The sequence below is a fragment of the Oreochromis aureus genome, linkage group 11 (genome assembly GCF_013358895.1).
Source record: "Oreochromis aureus strain Israel breed Guangdong linkage group 11, ZZ_aureus, whole genome shotgun sequence".
NCBI classification, from domain to species: Eukaryota; Metazoa; Chordata; class Actinopteri; order Cichliformes; family Cichlidae; genus Oreochromis; species Oreochromis aureus.
Genome location: NC_052952.1, coordinates 11,475,978 through 11,492,182, shown reverse-complemented (window position 1 = coordinate 11,492,182; position 16,205 = coordinate 11,475,978). Strand labels below are relative to the sequence as shown.

The window sequence follows — 16,205 nt, the reverse complement described above, 5'->3', positions numbered from 1 at the left end:
TAGTGTGAATAGTAATTCTGAGATCATAAGTAACATAATTAATAACTTTGGAGATGTTTAGAGAATCAAGCACTGGGCACGAGGAAAGTAAATATTTACTGTTTGATTTCCCTCTGTGATTTCCCACCCTGCGTGAACGTGGCGGGGAGGTACGACGGTTACTGACAGCGACACTTTCTCTGCATACTTCGAAAAATCTCGCTTTCTGAGGAGATGTACCTGCGCTATCACGGACTGATTGTGCCCAAGGAGACTCACTCTTATGAGAGTTTGGAGTTTGCTCAGGGATTCAAGTTTGAAGACGACGACGTCCTGGCTGTTACATACCCGAAGTCAGGTGAGAGTTTCTGTAAAACACTCAAGCGGCTTTTACTTCACAGAAAACTGCTGACTAAACCTTTGTGACGGTAGAATTTGATGATAGACGCTGCACCTGCGCATTTATCTGTGTAAGTGGTGTCAGACAGAGCACGCAGAGTCTGCGGGTGAGGGTGAATAAAAGTGAGGTTCGCGAGTGAATTGCACGCCGTCCTTGAACAGTTTGCTGATCAACCTGAATGCTCACTATTGCCAGCCTGCATAAACCTGTATATGTGGTTAAGTAAGCCTATTTACTGTGCGTTATGCAAGAGACAAAGTTTTTCCCGTCACTCCAAAGCCGTGTGTCAACTGTTATGATATTGTGAAAAATGATGCAAATGGCTGTGGTGAACACGTACTTCAAGCAGAGGGAGGGACATAGAGGGATGTATAAAAGTGTATAAAAGGTGCAGTTTGAAGGAAATGGGAGACCGCAAGGTAGTGGCAGGTGAGAATGTGGCTAGGCAGATGAGTCGCTGAAGTTGAAGAGCAAAGGATGTTGCACAGAGTTCAGAGATGATGTAGGATAGCTCTGGGTGGAAAGGAAGGGTTAACAGATGTCTGGGAAAACTGCCCAGAATGTATCCTCTGGATAGTTTCAAAACAACAAGTAGACTTGTTATGGAAAGAAGAACTACAGGAAGGTATCCAAAGTGAAGAAAGACCTGAGTACTGGGAGCTTGTCATACAGCAAAGAGAGCGCTTACGAAAGGAAATGGTTTATAATGAGTTGTATGTGAGGCTGCACACTAAGAAAAGAAAATGATTCTTGTAACAATTGGCTAGTCAAGACAAGGTAGAAAGGATGTGCAGCAGATTAGCGTGGTTAATGATAGAGATGAAATATACCAACAAGTGAAAAGAGTGTGTTGAGATGATGGAAAGCACTGCACCTGGCAGTCATGCGTGTGTATGATGTGCAGGATCTTTAATTGGAGAGCAGTTACAAACTGTGCTTACAGTGACTAAGACTGATTTTCACAAGCGTTCCTGATACTAAGCACCAGTTCCCACTACTGTGTCTGTTAACCCGTTATGCAGTTATACTTGAAGACCTGTAGCTCATACTCATTTATTATTTTATTGCTGTTTCTTTAGGTACAATCTGGATGCAGGAGATCCTCCCACTGGTGCTGAATGGGGGGGATCTGACCCCCATCCATACCATTCCTAACTGGGAGAGAGTCCCATGGCTGGAAGAGAAACACCTGGCACGGGTGGTGGCTAAGTTGGCATCTCCACGGGCACTGGTCTCACATCTTCCCTACAACTTCATGCCCCCTTCCTTCTGTACCTCCAAAGCAAAGGTAATGACTCTGTGTGATATTCCCAATTCATTCCTGATTGTGTAAGAGACTTTACACACACTTATGTTTTTGCACTCTTTCTGCTGTAGGTGATTTATCTCATGAGGAACCCAAAGGACATCATGGTGTCTTCATACTACTTCCACCAGATGGCCGGCTTCCTTGAGGATCCAGGAACGTTTGATGAGTTCATGGATACATTTCTTGAGGGCAAAGGTCAGAGATCACATCTGCACATGAGGAGACATGCAAGAAAATCAATATTTGCAAGTTCTATCACAGTAGAAGAGTGCTTAGATGTTTAACTCGTCAGCCAATGTCTGCTTTATTTGCAGTGATGTTTGGAAAATGGACAGACCACGTGAAGAGTTGGAGAAACAGTGAACTGGGAGACAGAATAATGTACATTACATATGAAGAAATGGTTCAGGTAAAAACAATTTCAATGTTTTCACTGAAAGGATTTCATGTGTTAATTATTTTATTTTTATTTTTTGACTAAACTACCAGACGCAGTGTCTCATAGTGCACTGCATTGTCAGTGTGTGCGTGCACACTATGAGAGACAGGTGTAACACAGAGCTGCCATTACCTCCACAGAATAAATATTTTAACTCACACTTTCTCTTGTCATATTTTCAATTGTCATATTGTGCATTGAAGTAAACAGAAAGTAATTGGAGGACTGTTGAAACTTTTATTCATTATCAGGTCATCAGCTGAATTACATGAGCAGCTGTTGTTAGCTGTGTGTGTATTTGTGGGTGCGGTTGTCTTGCTCAACTTTAGCCTGCACCTCGTCACTACGGCATTCGCCTACAATATACAAGTAAAGAAAGCGATCTATATCAATATACAAATCTGTTGGTTAAATAACATGCTTCCTGGTTGCAATTTTATGATCGGGGAAGATTGTGCCCCAGGACCTGCAAACAATTTATTGGTTCTGGGAGGAGAGTAAGGCATGAGTATAGGGTATGGGAATTTATTTATTTATTCATTCATTCATATTCATAATAAGGTTATTGTTGGTTATTATTTTAAATGTGGCCTAAGTTGGAAATGTTTGTAAATAGTTTATTTTTATAAATATTTCTGTGTTATAATGCAATTTCTTTTGTATCATCTATATTCCTGAGTGTAACCTGCAGAATGGAATATCCTGTGAGGTTATTTAAACCCATCTGTTCCATTCAATCAAAGACTCTTTGGTTCTTATGTTGGATGTCTGCTTCCATGGCTACTCGACCAAGCTGACAGCTGTGTTTTTAAAAATTGTTACTTACCTACTTCTATTAATATTGTCTTTTGAGTAGGGGTGGGACTCGATTAAAAGAAAGTTAATCTAATTAATTAGAGGCTTTGTAATTAATGAATTAATCTTGATTAATCACATTTAATCGCACAAGCAAATTTCGCTAAAACAGTGTGATCATCGACTATTTTAGTGCAAAGAAATAACAAACCCATTGGACTCACAATACCTACATACGCCATACAGTCTGTGTCTTTTAATCAGTTACTTAGACAAAGTAGCCTGTTCACATTTTCAGAGCTCAAGGCAGCTCTTTTTTGCTACTTTTTTGCTACAAGTAAGAACTTGCCCCCCGCAAGTCATGTGCTTTTATCTGTTTTTATGTTGTAAGGTGTGAAGATTCATGTGCTTTGTGCTGAGGTGTTTTTTTTTTCTGTTCTCAAACTGCTCTCCTCTCAGGAGCTCAGTCTGCTTTTCTCCTCCTCTCCCCTCATGTATTGTGCATTTCATTGTTTTTTCTTACCATCCTACCGCTCTCTGACCTCTCTTCCCAATGTGATGTTTTTGCTGTGTATGTATGGTTAGAACAGGGCTCGCAAATTCGCTAGCCCGACGTCCCGGGGCTAGCGAATTTTCCAGTCGGGCTACCAAAATCTATCTCAGCCCTGCCCGTCGGGCTATCATAGGAAGGAAAAATATATGTCAATGCTTTTGCATTCTTTCGAAATGTAGCTGGGTAATTATGTCATTGGCATCGATGAGCCACTGTCAATATGTGACATATTGAAATCGCGTTTGAATTTAAACGCTTGTTTTTGCTTTCACTTTGCGATCGCGCGAACTGTGTATAGTGAGCGGCAGCACTGATTGGTGAGTGACGATTAATTGCGCACCAATTCCTCTGACATCGTCTTATCAATCGTTAGCTTACTATTCAAACGTGACAAGTGAAATCTCCCACAGCAAGCTTAAACATGTGAGAGGTTGATTGCGCAGAGAATCGCTGACCGTTATGTAAGTACGTGTGTAAAAGCAGCAGGATATATTTTTTAGCTCTGCTGAGCCAAATAAGACAAGTCAGGGTGAAGAAGTGACAGCCAAAGAAAAGCCGACCACAAAAACGGAAAAGTTATGACAAATCAGACTGAGGGAAAAAGAAAGTGCAGCTTTATGGTTTCATGGACAAAAGAATTTCTGTGGCTGGAATATGACGAGCTAAATAACCAGGGGTGCACATAAGTGGTCCGCGAGTGCGCATTCGCTGTCAAAATAAAAAACGCAAGCACCAGATAAGAAGTTGCAACGCGCACCTCCAGATTTTCTGGAGGAGGACAGACATTTGTTTAGAACTCTTAAAGATGTCGAAGAAGCTCCTTTAAGCAATTACTTTGGTGTTCCTCCACCTCCAGAGAAATGTCAGGAGTCTGAACCGCAAAAGAAGCGCCAGATTCTCGAAAAAGTGGTTGCAGGAGGTGAGCTGGCTTCAAACAAATGATGAACGCACAGAGATGTGGTGCAGAATATGCCGTGAAAATCCCACTCTAGCGGACAAAAACAGTGCCTTTTATATGGGCGCATAACGTTTGCAACTTCTTATCTGGTGCGCGTCTTTTATTTTGACAGCAAATGCGCACCTGCAGACCACTTATGTGCACCCTGTAAATAACATAATGTTCTGCCGGGTGTGTTGTTGGTTTTCCCTCGATTTCTGAGTCGACAAGCGCCTTTGTTACTGGGACCAGTAATTTTAAGAAAGACCCCATTAGAACCCATGAGAAATGCAATATTGCTCAGTTTGTAATATCTTTCCCAGAACAAACACCAATTGCAAAGAACATACTAAAAATAAACCTGAAAAAATCTGTTTAGAATAGCGTACTATGTTGCAAAGAGTGAACTACCACTGGCAAAATGTAGCAGTCTTTGTAAACTTCAAAAAAAATGTCCTAGATCTTGGTTTCACTTATCTCTTACCTGTGACTTCAGTGGAAATTTCAAATTCAGGACCTGTCACAGACTGATTCATGTTCTACACAGTTCTTACAAGTTCATAGAAATTTCTGTTTAATTAGAACCAAGTATTTGAGTTGATGATTGTAATTTTTATACAATGTTTAATTTGTGTTTCAACAATATTTTGATTAATGTTTTGTTTCCGTTACAATATTATACATTAAAGTATAATATTGTAACGGAAACAAAACAGGAAACAAAACATCAATCAAAAAATTGCTCTTTTTTTTTATTCGGGCTACTTAAATTTATTTTGGGCTACCACAAACTGAAGAGTCCCTGCCCGAAGGGCTACCAGGGATTTTGAAATTTTGCGAGCCCTGGGTTAGAACATGTACATGAAACATTGCAAGTGACAGTTAAAGGCATAATCATCATCATCATCACTTCCAGGCCAGGACAGACAGCTGTGGGTGGGTCTCTGCTCGACTGGACCACCACTGCAGCAGGGAGTCTGTCTCACTGATGGTGGATTCTGCTCTGTAAAAACTCAGAGCCCTGTTGCACAGGGCTTCCTCATCTCAATCAGAGTCTGAAGACAAAGAAGAGAAGAGGAGGCTATTAGTCTTTGCTGCCTCCTTTGTGGTGGCATCTTTACACTGTTCCTGTAGCAGGGCCTCAAGGCTGGTCCAAACCTCTTCTTACTCTCCCCTTGCAAGACACTTTAAATCCTTAAAGCGTGGGTCAAGCACAGTAGCTATCTTGAGCCACTGATGGTTGAGTGTAGCTACACGCTGGGATAGGTCCTTTGTAAAGGCAGTCTTAAATTTCACCATGTAGTTTGAGTCATCATTGGAGACCTCCATGGTGTGACACAGGTGGCAGAAAGCAAGTAAAACCACGGAATATAAGACATATAATGTAAATATGTAAGAAAAATTGTGTATGTTTCTGTTCTGTGTCCTGTGTACTTATTGTTTGTATATGTGTCTTTTTGGCTGCTGTTACAACCAAATTTCCCCTTGTGGGACAATTAAAGGATTATTCTATTCTATTCTATTCTATTCTATTCTATTCTATATGGCTCACCTCCAAGAAGCTCACTCACAAACCTGTAGTAGACAGTTCAAGAAAGTAATTATTAGTCTACACAATAACTGTCAACTATAGAGCTTCTTGAAGAAACAGTAACATTAAGTTGAAAAATAGTTTTATTTGCCTGCATGGCTCAAGGACAGTTGCCAGATTTTGGAGTTTTACCAGCTCTGATGGAGTTAAAATGACTAGCTTGTGCTTTTGTTTGTCTAAAGCAGCAAAAACAGCCTTTTGATTCTTTAGTAGACGAAAAACCATATCCACCGTGTCTCTTCTCTCTCCGGATTGACTCCTAAGCCCATATGCTGCTGTAGGTGCCGGTGTTTGTCGAATTTCCTTCGCAACTCGTTTCCATGCATGACGATTGTTGGCGATTGTCCTGGCCTCGTCAAGATTTATTCTATGATTTCTGATGTCATCTTCGACCTGTTTTAGCCATGTTCTCTTCCGTGCCATTCGTTGGATTCTCCACTGGGTAGGTCGTTTACGCCAGGGGAGTTAGTTTGGTAGTCGGCTCGCGTCCATTCGACACACACGGCCAAACCATCACAGTCAACGATTTTGAATTTGCTCCTCGATTGGCAGTTTATTGTCACATCTCCGTCAGATGTCCTAAATTCTTAGTTTAATGCTACCGCATCCAGGGCAGCCGATGCGCCAGTATTGGAGAACAAGGATGCTGGTGAGAAGTGGGCTACTGGCCGAAGAAACCGAAACATCATTACACCGAAAGTGGAAATACAAATTTGAACTGGTCACAACGTCGACCAAAAAGAAATCATTGCTGAAGAACTACTGAACTGCAAAATCGACATCAGAGCTTTATCCAAATTATGACTCACAGGATCAGGGCAGACGGTCGTCGAACCATCACTCACCGATGACCAGATGGCACTCTACTACTCGGGTGGAGAAAAACGAAAAGCAGGAGTCGGTTTCATGGTTGCCCATCGCGCAGTCAAGAGTGTTCTCTCATTCCAGCCAATTTCCAATCGCCTTGTAGTGCTCACCATCAACGGTAGCATCAAAACCCGCCTCATTACCATCTACGCACCAACCGAGACAAATCCAGACCCGGCCAAGAACAATTTCTATAACCAACTACAATACACGTTGGATTCAATCGGGCTGGGTGGGAGAGCATGGGGTCGGGTCGTTTTGGACATGGTGTAATGAACAACAACGGTTTGCGCCTCTTGTCCTTCGCCAACACCAACAACTTCATCATCGGAAACACCCGATTTCAACATCCAAAGAAACATCAACTCACATGGCAAAAGCCGTTTCGCTGCACTGGTGCCATCCGAAGATGTCAACGTCAAAGAGCAACAAGTTTTGGACGTCATCATGGAAAGCGCCAAAGACCTGTGCCAGCCCACATGCTGCCGAACACAGCCGTAGATATCCGACGAATGTCTCAATATGGTTGATGAAGCGAAATGTGTGAAGCTGGTCGACTTTAGGCAAGGCAAATTTATTTATATAGCACAATTCAACAACGAGGTGATTCAAAGTGCTTTACAGAGACATTAAAAACAAAATAGATAAAAAGCATGATTTAAAATTGATTAAGACAAACAAACAAACAAACAAACAAACAAACACAAACAAAACAGTAGATAAAATCAGTAGTTAAAATGTAAGTTTTGGAATTTAAGCTTAAAAGTGTGGATTTGGTGCTTTATTCAAAAGCAGCAGAGAACAGGTGAGTCTTCAACCTGGATTTAAATAAACTGAGTGTTTCAGCTGATCTGAGGCTTTCTGGGAGTTTGTTCCAGATATATGGAGCATAAAAGCTGAATGCAGCTTCTCCGTGTCTGGTTCTGACTCTGGGAACTGATAAAGACTGGATCCAGATGACCTGAGAGATCTGGAAGGTTCATACTGGGTCAGGAGGTCACTGATGTATTTTGGTCCTAAACCATTCAGAGCTTTATAGACTAGCATCAGAACTTTAAAGTCTATCCTCTGACGGACAGGCAGCCAGTGCAAAGACCTCAGAGCTGGACTGATGTGGTCCACTTTTTTGGTCTTAGTGAGGACTCGAGCAGCAGAGTTCTGAATGAGCTGTAGTTGTCTGACTGATTTTTAGGTAGACCTGTAAAGATGCTGTTACAGTAATCAAGCCTACTGAAAATGAATGCATGGACTAGTTTTTCCCGGTCCTGTTGAGACATCAGATCTTTTATCCTTGAAATATTCTTGAGGTGATAGTAAGCTGATTTTGTTATTGTCTTAATGTGTTTTTCTAAGTTTAGGTCTGCATCCATCACTACACCCAAATTTCTCGCCTGGTTTGTGGTTTTAGGTGTATAGATTGAAGTTCTCTGGTGACCTGTAATCGTTTTTCTTTGGCACCAAAGACTATTACTTCAGTTTTGTTTTTGTTTAGCTGGAGAAAATTGTGGCACAGCCAGTCATTAATTTCCTCAATGCATTTACCAAGAGCCTGTACAGGGCCTCGGTCTCCTGCTGACATTGTGATATATATATCTGTGTGTCATCTGCATAGCTGTGATAGTTTATTTTGTTGTTCTTTATAATCTGTGCCAGTGGGAGCATGTAAATGTTAAACAGAAGGGGTCCCAGGATGGAACCTTGGGGAACTCCGCATGTGATACTTGTCTGCTCAGATGTGAAGTTACCTATTGATACAAAGTATTTCCTGTTTTCTAAGTATGTTTTGAACCAGTTTAGTACAGTTCCTGAAAGACCTGCCCAGTTCTCCAGTCGTTTGAGTAATATGTTGTGGTCAACTGTGTCAAATGCTGCACTGAGATCCAGTAAAACTAAGACTGACATTTTCCACTGTCTGTATTCAGACATATGTCATTAAACACTTTGGTCAGAGCGGTTTCAGTGCTGTGGTTCTGTCTAAAACCTGACTGGAAGGCATCATAGCAGTTATTCTGTGTTAAGAAGTAATTGAGCTGTTGAGAAACTGCTTTTTCAATGATCTTACTTAAAATGGGAGATTTGAGATCGGCCTGTAGTTATTCATTTGTGTCTTGTCAAGATTGTCCTTTTTCAGTATAGGTTTAATTACAGCAGTTTTTAGTGGTTCTGGAAACACACCTGATATTAAAGAAAAGTTTACTATCTGTAACAGGTCTGACTCAAAGTCTTTGAGACCTTTTTGAAAAAACTTGTTGGCAGGACATCCAAACAGCAAGAGGAGGAGTTCAGTTGACCTAAGATGTCCTCCAGGTCTTTGCTGTTAATAGGGTGAAACTGGTTCATGGTATTTAAACAGTTTTTCGGTGGACACAGTACATATCCTGGATCTGCTGTTGATGTACTAATTGCTTGTCTAATCTTTTGGATTTTTTTTTGTGAAGAATTTGGCAAAGTCATTGCAGGCCATGGTCGAATGAAGTTCAGCTGCCACTGACACAGGAGGGTTTGTTAGCCTGTCAACTGTAGAAAATAAGACCCGAGCATTATGACTGTTTTTGGTGATGATGTCAGAGAAGTAGGACCTCCTTGCACTCCTCAGTTGTAAATTATAATTGTGAAGTTTCTCTTTATAGATGTCATAATGAACCTGGAGGTTTGTTTTTCTCCATCTGCGCTCAGCTTTCCTACACTCTCTTTTTCATTTTTCACCAGTGTGGAGTTTCTCCATGGAGACTTCTTCCTTCCAGAGATAGCCTTCACCTTAATGGGAGCAATAGTGTCCATTACATTTAACATTTTAGCATTGAAGCTAGTGACGAGCTCATTGACTGAACCTCTGGACAGGTCAGGTGTTAATGGGAAGACCTGGTTAAAGATCTCACTACTGTGTTCAGTTATACACCGTTTTGTGATCACTGCTGTTGATATATTTGTGTGGGCTGAGATTTTACTTTCAAAGAAACACAGTAATGATCAGACAGGCCAACATCAGACACAGTAACCTTTGAAATGCTCAGGCCCTTGGAGATCAGTAGGTCAAGAGTGTGTCCTCTATTATGTGTGGCCTCTGTTACATGCTGAGTCAGCCCAAAGTTGCCCAGAGTGTTACTCAGGTCTTTTGTCCCTTTGTCCTGAGGGTTGTCCACATGGATGTTAAAATCCCCAACAATAATTACACAGTCGAAATCAACACAGATCACAGACAGCAGTTCACTGAGGTCATTAAAAAGTCTGTGCAGTATTTGGGAGGCCTATAAACATTAAGGCACACAACTTTGGATGGGGCCTTCAGCTGTAAAAGCCACATATTCAAAAGACTGAAAACTACCAAGAGATAACTGCTTACATTGAAATGATTCATTAAATAAGACAGCAACCCCTCCTCCTCTCCTGCTTACCCTGGCCTCACTGATAAAACTGTAGTTAGGAGGGTTGTCTCGATGAGAACAGCTCCACTGTTACTTTGGTCCAACCAAGTTTCAGTTAAAAACATAAAATCAAGGCTGTGCTCGGTGATTAAATCATTAATTAAAAATGTTTTCCCAGCTAAAGATCTAATGTTTAATAAAGCCAACTTAAGTGTTTTAGAGGTATTATTTGCCCCTCGTGTTTGGGAGCAGTCTGTGGCACACAAGGTATGTTTACTATATTTAAAGATCTTTTAAAGTGCAGCTTTCTGTGTTTTGACCAGGCCACATGTCTCCTTCTGTCACCTAAAAGTACAGAAATTTTAAAACCTTCTAATAAACAGGGTCCCAGCTTCTCCTGGGAAAAGTCACCACTGCCATAATCCTCACAGCCTGGACCCTCCACATCACACATCAGACTGCGGAGACAGAGCATGAAGGTGATAAGGAGGAACTAAGGGGCGAGGCTGCGCAATGTAACCGATTGCTCTGTTGAGGCGGGGCTCGATGGCGAACCTTTGGCTGCTCTGGTGGGGGTTTATGGGGACAAAAAGGATTGGGCCGGGGGTAGATCTGAGCCCAGCATTGACCCGCTCCATCATCTCCTCAGTGAATTTCAGGTGTGGGAGGAGGGAGAAAGGAGGGAGGAGGTGAAAGGCCTATCAGGGGTTTGGGGACTGGGGAGGTCGTGGTCCCTGGTCCTGGTCGTTGGTGTTGTTGAGAGAGTTGGAGGCAAATAGGGACCCCTCTTCTTGCCTCTGATGTCTCTCCTTTCTGAGGCTCTTCCGGGTGGGGGCAGATGGAGCTCCTCCTCAAGGTTTCTGCTGGGCTTTGTCTGTTCTTGCAGTACTGTTTGTTCCTCTTTATGAGATAACTCCTCGTTTATCTCAGCCTTGGCACCAAGCACAGATGGATGACGTATGGAATAAAACAAGTTGGAGGTGAACAGTTTCACCCCTGACTTGTTAAAATTAAATCCATTTGCTTTAAACAGATGCCTGCGTTCCCAAAAAATATTAAAGTTGTTGATAAAATGCACTGAGTGGTCAGTACATGCTGATATAAGCCATTTATTCAGTGCAAACAATCTGCTGAATCTCTCGTCTCCTCCTCTGACGGGCGGTACAGGTCCACTGATGAATACAGCTGCATTCAGAGAGTTTACAGTATTTAATAATCCAGTAAAGTCCGTTTCAGAACCTCCGACTGTTGTTTGGACACATCGTTTGACCCTGTATGCAGAACAATGTTTGTCACAGTTGGATATTCATCTGCAATCTGAAGAATTCTCTCCTTCAGGTTGTTAACCATATCCTTAGGAAAGCAGAGGACTTTAGTGTTCTTACCGCACATCCTTTGTACATCCTTTACGGCAGAGTCACCCAAAATCAGAGTTTCAGGCCTAGCCTTTAGCTTTCCCTGTGGCCTTTTACTTTTCAACAGATTTTCAGACCTTACTTCGCTACTTTTAGGTGGATGGTTGTCCGATATAGATCCAGGGTCCTTTGATAGTGGAGAAAATCTGTTCTGCAGTTTCACATTCACATTTAAACGATATTGTCAGCTCAACAAGGACATCCGACACCGAATGAAGGAAGAACACGAGGCTTACTGGAACCAAGTAGTGGCTGACTTGGAGGAAGTGGCCTCAAAGCATGAGTGCCACACGATTTATCGAATGCTCCGATGCCTGAGTAGAAAAACCAAATCAACAAACGACAACATCTGAAAGGCTGATGGCACCTTTGTACGATCATCAACTGAGCAGTTACAGTGCTGGAAGGAGCCACAAGGACCACCAGCAGAGCCGCCACCCATCGTAGCACCAGAGGCCCCAATGGTCCGATGATGAGTCGACCCTGGCAAAGGTGAAGACAGCCATCCGGACTTTGAAAAATGGAAAAGCGCTTGGTGTGGATGCAATTACCGTGGAATCGATCAAGACTGGCGGTGATGTTCTTCTCCAACAAGTCCACCTTCTTCTGCAAAAAAATGTGGCGCACGGAGACGATTCTAAGAACATGAAAGAAGGCCATCATTATCCCAATCTTCAAGAAAGGCGACAACCGAGAATGCCAAAACTAATGCGGCATCAGTCTGCTCTCGATCAGTGGAAAAGTCTTCATGAAAGTAATTCAATCATGCCTGCAGAAACATCGTGAACAAACGAGCTGTGAAGAGCAAGCCGGCTTCAGACCTCACCGCGGGTCTTGTGACCAGATATTCAGTATTTGCCAGGTGAGGAGCGAATTTTATGTCGGAAACAGACGGTCATCGTCTTTATTGACTTTCCGTCTGCATTCGACTGCATCGATTGGGCAGCACTTTGGATGACGCTGGAGACTGAGCACATCCCACCAAAAGTAATTAAGCTCCTACAGGAAAATTACAACGGACCACTGAGCCAAATTCGCATCCGAAAAAAGCAGTCGACTGAATTCGCCATCCGCACAGGAGTCGCCTTACTGCTGCTCTTCAACATCGTGGTTTACATCATCATTTGACCAGGTGGAAACATCCTGTATGAGTGGCTCTTTCTGTTACCCCAGTCTTGTTTGCTCCTGGTGTAGTTCCTCCATATTAGCAGGGGTGTCTGTAATGCATCTCATTTTGCTTGCCTTTCAGTACCATAAGGCTGTTCAATTTTACTTGAAATAGTCTTTCGGCACAGCAGTTGAAAGTTGAATCACCTGATGCTAACTGTAGCACATTTTCTAACCCCCTATCTTCTACCACTGATAGTAGTCTACAGTCCAGAGCAATCCTTTTATGCAAGAGTTGGTAAGTATGTCCAATATTGAATTACTAATTTGTTCTGAGGCCAGTCATTTCATCAAGTTTGGACTGCTGATATCTTTTGTTGGCACTGCCAGTGCTAGTTCCTGTGCTTGCTGCAACATGTTTTGCATTTGGATGGTACTGTAAGGTTGAGGTGCTTCGGTAGTATGGAAACTCCTTTTTGCACAGTTTGCACAAAACCACGCTTTTATCAAGGCTTCTGTCGGGTAGTCTTTTGAAATGAAATTTGCCTCCGATCAGTCCTAACAATGCACTTTCTTGAAATGCAAAGTGTGATTAAATGCGTTATTTTAAAAAAAAAATTATTTCATATGTTTAAATTCCCACCCCTAGTTTTGAGACACAATTTCCCTCAAATTTTGATGCTCCACCTAAAGGCCCGAGTACACCCTCCACATTTGTCACTTTGAGCATCCTCAGTAAGCCACATCCATTTACGCATGTTGTTACAATGCAGGTACCTGCTAATGTATTCTCCTGAATGATACTGCATATGTTGCACTCAGACAACACTGCCACATCAACGCTGATGTAGGAGAGGAGGGAGTGTTTGTGACGCTAACAAAACCCAGACTCATGTCTTGCCAAAAACTTGAAGTTGTGACTTAAACCATTCAAACCCCTGACTTTTCAGTTTGCTCATGAAAAGACTTTAGAATAAGTTTTCAATAAAAGCCAAATTTGAAAAACACCAACTGTTTCACATTATATAACAAGCGTGTTTCTTGCAGGACCTGCCTGCGGCTCTCAGGCGTATTTCTGATTTCCTGGGCTGTAATTTGACTGAAGAAGTAATTCAGAAGATAGCAGAGCATTGTTCCTTCAAGACCATGAAGAACAACAACATGTCCAACTTCAGTCTGATCCCCAAGGTGTACTTGGACCATGACAAGTCTCCTTTCCTAAGAAAAGGTGAGTTTCCATATCTCCCATTATGACACATCTGACTGGGTTGAAAAGTTATTGTGACTGAACACAATACACCAACTTGGACGCGTTTGTTATCAAAGATAATAATAATAATAATAATAATAATAATAATAATGATAATGGATTGGATTTAAATAGCGCTTTTCAAGGCACCCAAAGCGCTTTACAATGCCATTATTCATTCACGCTCACATTCATACACTGGTGGAGGCAAGCTACGGTTGTAGCCACAGCTGCCCTGGGGCAGACTGACAGAGGCGAGGCTGCCATATCGTGCCATCGGCCCCTCTGGCCAACACCAGTAGGCGGTAGGGTAAAGTGGGCGGTAGGGTAAAGGACACAACGACCAGGACAGAAAGGCCAGGACAGAAAGGCCGAGATGTCTTTTCAGAGTTTCTTCCATGGTCAATTTCTGTTCTCATCAGGTGTTTTTATGTTTATGTGACTCTTTGCATGCTTGGCGTGTTTTTGTTGTCAGGTATTGCTGGAGACTGGAAAACACACTTCAGCTCAGAGCAACTGGCCCGATTCACCTCTGTGATTTCCAAAGAGCTGGAAGGTGAGAGCTTCCCTCTGCCATGGAGCTTGGATTGACCACCATCTGAAATAGTGAGACGGAGAGATCAGGAGTGGTAAAGACAAAATCGAGACCTATATCGCGAGTAATCTTTTATTTTCTTATATATTTGGAAGGAAAATGACAAATGGGTACACCGATTTACTGAAGCATGCAAACACGTGGAAATACAGTACATAAGGAGAAAACAAAGTTTGTCTTCTAACAAACTTGAAAGTCAGTAATTTGTCAAATCAATTTTATTCCTCAACGTAGCCTCAATTGTCTTGGCAAGGTTTTCTTGTAAATTCAGTGTTATCCTAAAAGATTAAGCCAATCAGACGTTTTCCAGGTGGTATTAGAAAGTGGATCACCTTTGTACCTTTCTCCGGATCTCCTCCATACATATTGTTGACAATTTGAACTAGACTTTTTAAATTTGGATCCATCACTCTAAGAGACCTGTTGCCACTGATCTTCAGTCCAGTTCTTGTAGAATTTGGCATACCTCAGCCATTTCTCTCTGTTCACCTTCCTTAAGAATGGCATCTTGACAGCCACCCTTCCACTTAGATCATTTCTGACGAGACTTCAGTGAACAGTAGATGGATCAACTGAAGGATCCGATCCATCTTTGAGGTACTGTGTCAGGTCTTTTCTGGATTTCTTTCCTAATTCTTAAGGACTGTTCATGTACTGTAATATTTTTTTTATGCTGGACACTTCTTCATTTGTCTTCCACTTGTCCAGTTTCTTCAGGTTTCTTTTAGTAGACAATGCACACCATGTCTAGATGTGCCAATTTTTAAATTTACTGGATGGGACAACTGTCTCTCAACTGTCCATTTAGCATTGTGTTCTAGAAATACTGTCTCAGCACTTCTAGAACACAATGCTAAATGGCATGATCAGGAAGTGAGACTATGGTTTAGAGAAGGCCTCAGAGGGGACTGGTGGCAGCTCGTGCTTTACTGAGCTGCAGGTCCTGGAAGGGTAAAGGTGCTTTCACGTGCCAGCGTTTTCCTTCATCACCACAAAGGAAAACGTTTTGTATTGTCAGAGTTCGCTGAATTTTTGGCACAGGTTTACGTGCTTATACAGGGACCTCCAGAGTCTTTCCAATGGCTCTGCGGACCTCAGTGGGAAAGCAGTGTTGTGGAAATTACACACTCTTCACTAGTCGGGATAGTTACAAAGCTTTCTTCGTTATGAATGAGCGATACATGTTTTTATTGAACATTTGAAGGTAATAAAACTAGTGCTGTCAGCGTTAATCTCGTTAAAATGACGTTAACGTCATAACCACATTAACGTGGCAAATCTCCATTAGCGAGTTAGCGCGGATCATCCGTGTGTGGGGCTGCATGGTGTCAACGCATTAGCACGGTTAGCTCGTTAACGTACAGATCTTAACAGGTGCCATTTGTGGTCCTTATACACACAATGTCGATAATATTAAGTTGAAGCACAGTACGTTTTACTCCGCGAGGCTCCTGACTACAGTAGCCATAATGCTCCGACAATCCATCAAGCAGTGCGGCTTTGTAGCTTACCAAAGTCGTGTTAGCGCGGTTAGCTCATTAACGTGTTGACACTATCCAGCCCCACGCACAGGGCGATCCACGGTAACTCGCTAACATAGATTT

General features: G+C 42.2%; 1 protein-coding gene across 1 annotated transcript; it reads left to right on the top strand.

Annotated features, from left to right (window-relative positions):
• Positions 1-15,337, top strand: LOC116314942 (sulfotransferase 2B1-like). The gene is made up of 6 exons (XM_031733094.2): positions 1-337; positions 1,459-1,667; positions 1,757-1,883; positions 2,003-2,097; positions 13,805-13,985; positions 14,482-15,337. Exons 1-6 carry the CDS (start codon positions 214-216, stop codon positions 14,595-14,597), a joined length of 852 nt encoding a protein of 283 aa, XP_031588954.2. The 5' UTR covers positions 1-213; the 3' UTR covers positions 14,598-15,337.
• The last annotated feature ends 868 nt before the right edge of the window (positions 15,338-16,205 follow it).

Excerpts from the sequence above, each read along its gene's own strand:
- LOC116314942 (XM_031733094.2), top strand. The coding sequence starts at position 214 with ATGTACCTGCGCTATCACGGACTGATTGTGCCCAAGGAGACTCACTCT. Across the intron at positions 1,668-1,756 it reads TCTGTACCTCCAAAGCAAAG|GTGATTTATCTCATGAGGAA; the intron begins GTAATGACTCTG and ends TTTCTGCTGTAG. Across the intron at positions 13,986-14,481 it reads GTCTCCTTTCCTAAGAAAAG|GTATTGCTGGAGACTGGAAA; the intron begins GTGAGTTTCCAT and ends TTTTGTTGTCAG.